Here is a 3,305-nt window from a genome sequence, read left to right as displayed (position 1 = left end):
TGCCGGACATATAGCCATAACAACAGAGCTGGATGTTCTGATCCTGAAACTGGAACTGGTCCAGCAAAGCGCAGATGGGACAGAGCCATGTGCACATAGAGTTAGTACACTAGAAAAGCCCGTGGATGGAGGTAAGTACAGAAATTAATTTTTTTTTTTATTTCCAAGAATCTGCTGATTCCTGTTATTCTCAAAGTAGGCTCAAACAAGGTCATTGCCCTTCAGAAAATATTTCCAGATCATATTAGGACTGTCAGCTGAATATTCTAGTGCATGAAAAGTTGTACCACCTGCAGTTGGAGGTAACACTTGAAAGAAACATGCCATCATTCTGCAGACACTTTGAGGATAGTGCAACCTCTACAGACATAGAATTAGGTCCCTGTTTTGGGGTGCCACCAGGGGCCAAATCAAGGTGGTAGTAGTTCAGTGTGCTATGTTAAAAAAAAAAATTATCAGTGTCACTGCCCAAATAACTGTGTCTCTTCTAAGGGACAAGTGGGAGGCCAAATGGAAGTAGCATCTCATGAACCTTGAAATGGACAATGCATACTGGCTTGCACATTTAAGAATGCTTCTGTGGCGATGCATATGCACTTTTGTAACTGTTAGTAGACTCTGAACCTGCAAACAAGGTGTCAGCAAATTCTCCCTTTTTCAGTCCTTTGTCTTATTCAGGGGCTTGCCTTAGAATCCTGGAAATCCCAGAAATAGATTAACTCCGTAGGTTTCATTCCCATGGATTGCAAGAAATCAGTCCATATGTAATCAATTCCCACCTTCCCAAAAGTATCAGATGAACACCAACAAACTTTAGGAAAATCCTTCATTTATAATTGAAGAAACTTAAAACAGAAAAAGATGGTCTTTTAGAAATGGCAACTGTACCTAGAAAAAATTTAGACATAAATAAGACTTGTCAGATAGGGAAAATATAAACTGGAATGTTCCTCATTGAGTGACGATGGATCTTAACTCAGATAATGGCATCCTGCCCCTAGTTGTTTTTATTACTAAATGCTAAATAGAAAAGTTCAAAATACTTTCTGTGTGCTGTTAGGATTTGCTTTCCAGAACTTAAGTGAGCTTAAGATAACACAACTTTCTATCATAGCTGCCTTTTCCTTCTTAAAACCTCTCCAGCCAAATGACAACATTTTTTTGACGGCCAGACATTTGCAGCACAGGTTGCCTTGCGCTTGCCTTATAATGAACGATTTACCTGTTCTTTCAGAAATCTTGACTCAGATATTCAGACTGTTGAGGCTTAAATGAAGGATTGTTCTCATCTTCTAGCATAGCTGTTTTCAAAATCTCATGGTTTGAGGAAGCCAATGCTAGTGAGGTAGCTGTAATTGGAGTCTTTAATTGATACTGTGTCATATCGTTTTCTTACTGCTAAATGGAATGGTTTGAACAATTAATATAGCATTTTCATTGTTAAGGCGTAAAAGATGAAGGCCCTTCAACACATACTTTGCAGCTTGAATTAGATGAGTTCATCATATGTCAGAAGCCAGTGGAACTGCTGGGGGAAGAAAGTAAACTATGTGAGATACCTGTCACACTGGAATCCACAGAGTTACCTACAGAAGACACAAAGCACTTCCAAGTGCAGTATCTGCTTTTCAGGTATTACAAATGTATTTTCCCCTTTATGGGTTAATTTACTACAAGAAACCAAAATGAGCTGTGGCTCGTGTCTTGTTGAAAGAAAAATCCTGGTATTTTGACTGCTGGGTTTTTTTATAAGGTTTTTTTTTGTTTGTTTTGTTTTTTTTCATTGAGGAAATAATGTGATATCAAAGAAAACCCATTTTTGAATAGAGTAGAATATTTCAGTTGGAAGGGACCTACAACAATCATCTAGTCCAACTGCCTGACCACTTCAGGGCTGACCAAAATTTAAGGCATGTTATTAAGGGCATTGTCCACATGCCTCTTAAACACTGACAGGCTTGGGGCATCGACCACCTCTCTAGGAAGCCTGTTCCAGTGTTTGACCATCCTCTCAGTAAAGAAATGTTTTCTAATGTCAAGTCTAAACCTCCTCTAATGCAGCTTTGAATCATTCCCACACATCCTATCACTGGGTCCCAGGGAGAAGAGATCAGCACCTCCCTCTCCACGTCCCCTCCTCAGGAAGCTGGAGAGAGAACTGAGGTTGCCTCTCAGCGTCCTTTTCTCCAAACTAGGCCCAGAGTCCTTAGCCATGCCTCATAGGACATTCCTTCCAGCCCCTTCAGCAGCTTTGTTGCCCTCCTCTGGACACATTCAAGGACGCTCACATCCTTCTTAAATGGTGGGGCCAGAACTGCACACAGTACTCAAGGTGAGGCCGCACCAACGCTGAATACAGCAGGATAATCCCCTCTCTTGACCGCTGGTCGTGCTGTGTTTGACGCACCCCAGGATGCAGTTTGCCCTCTTGGCTGCCAGGGCACACCGCTGACTCATATTCAGCCTGCTGTTGACCAGCACTCCCAGATCCCTTTCTGCAGGGCTGCTCTCCAGCTACTCCTCTCCCAATTTATACTTGTGCCTGGTGTTACTCTGTCCTAGGTGCAGAATCTGGCACTTGGACTTGTTCCATTTCATGCAATTGATGATTGCCCAGTGCTCCAGTCTATCTAGATCCCCCTGCAAGGCCTCTTGTCCCTCAAGAGAGTCAACAGCACCTTCCAGTTTGGTATCGTCAGCAAACTTCCTAATGGTGCATTCAAGTCCTGTATCCAGATGATTGATCAAAATATTGAACAGCACTGGCCGTAGGATTGAGCCCTGAGGAACACTGCTGGTGACTGGTTGCCAGCCAGGTGTAGCCCCATTCACTACAACCCTTTGAGCTCTGCCGTCTAGCCAGTTCTTCACCCAGCACACCATGAACTTGCTCATCTCTTAGTTGGAGAACTTTTGGCCTTGCAAATCCTAAGTTTCATTTTATTTGGGGAATGTGACTAGTTGTTACAATTAAACTAGAATAGAATTTTGGTGGTTTTGCAGATCTGGTGATGTTTAATGTCTGCTTTCATCATACATCCTTGTATGATGTGAAGAGCATGCGTGGCAGCTTCTCTTGTGATGTATCAGAAGGGACGGTCTGTTCTCAGCATACGGAATGACAGAATCATTTAGGTTGGAAGGGACCTCCTGAGACCATCTAGTCCAATCCCCTGCCCCCTCCCTCCTCAAGCAGGGTCAGCTAGAACAGGTTTTCCAGGACTCTGTCTAGTCAGGTTTTGAATATCTCCACAGATGGAGACTCTGCAACCTCTCTGGGCAACCTGTTCCAGTGTCTCGTCACC

At 43.1% G+C, this 3,305-nt stretch overlaps 1 protein-coding gene across 1 annotated transcript in view; it reads left to right on the top strand.

Annotated features, from left to right (window-relative positions):
• HPS3 (Hermansky-Pudlak syndrome 3) overlaps positions 1-3,305 on the top strand; it is a 21,707-nt gene that overhangs the window by 1,843 nt on the left and 16,559 nt on the right. The window contains 2 exon segments of the mRNA XM_009334013.1: positions 1-131; positions 1,446-1,632. The exon segment at positions 1-131 is cut by the window's left edge and continues 16 nt beyond it. Of these exon segments, the coding sequence (XP_009332288.1) occupies positions 1-131; positions 1,446-1,632 (318 nt within the window).

This window comes from Pygoscelis adeliae, unplaced genomic scaffold (assembly GCF_000699105.1).
Source record: "Pygoscelis adeliae isolate BGI_AS28 unplaced genomic scaffold, ASM69910v1 Scaffold241, whole genome shotgun sequence".
In the NCBI taxonomy this organism is placed as follows: domain Eukaryota; kingdom Metazoa; phylum Chordata; class Aves; order Sphenisciformes; family Spheniscidae; genus Pygoscelis; species Pygoscelis adeliae.
The sequence above is the reverse complement of the archived record's forward strand: the minus strand, read 5'-3'. Positions and strand labels throughout refer to the sequence as shown.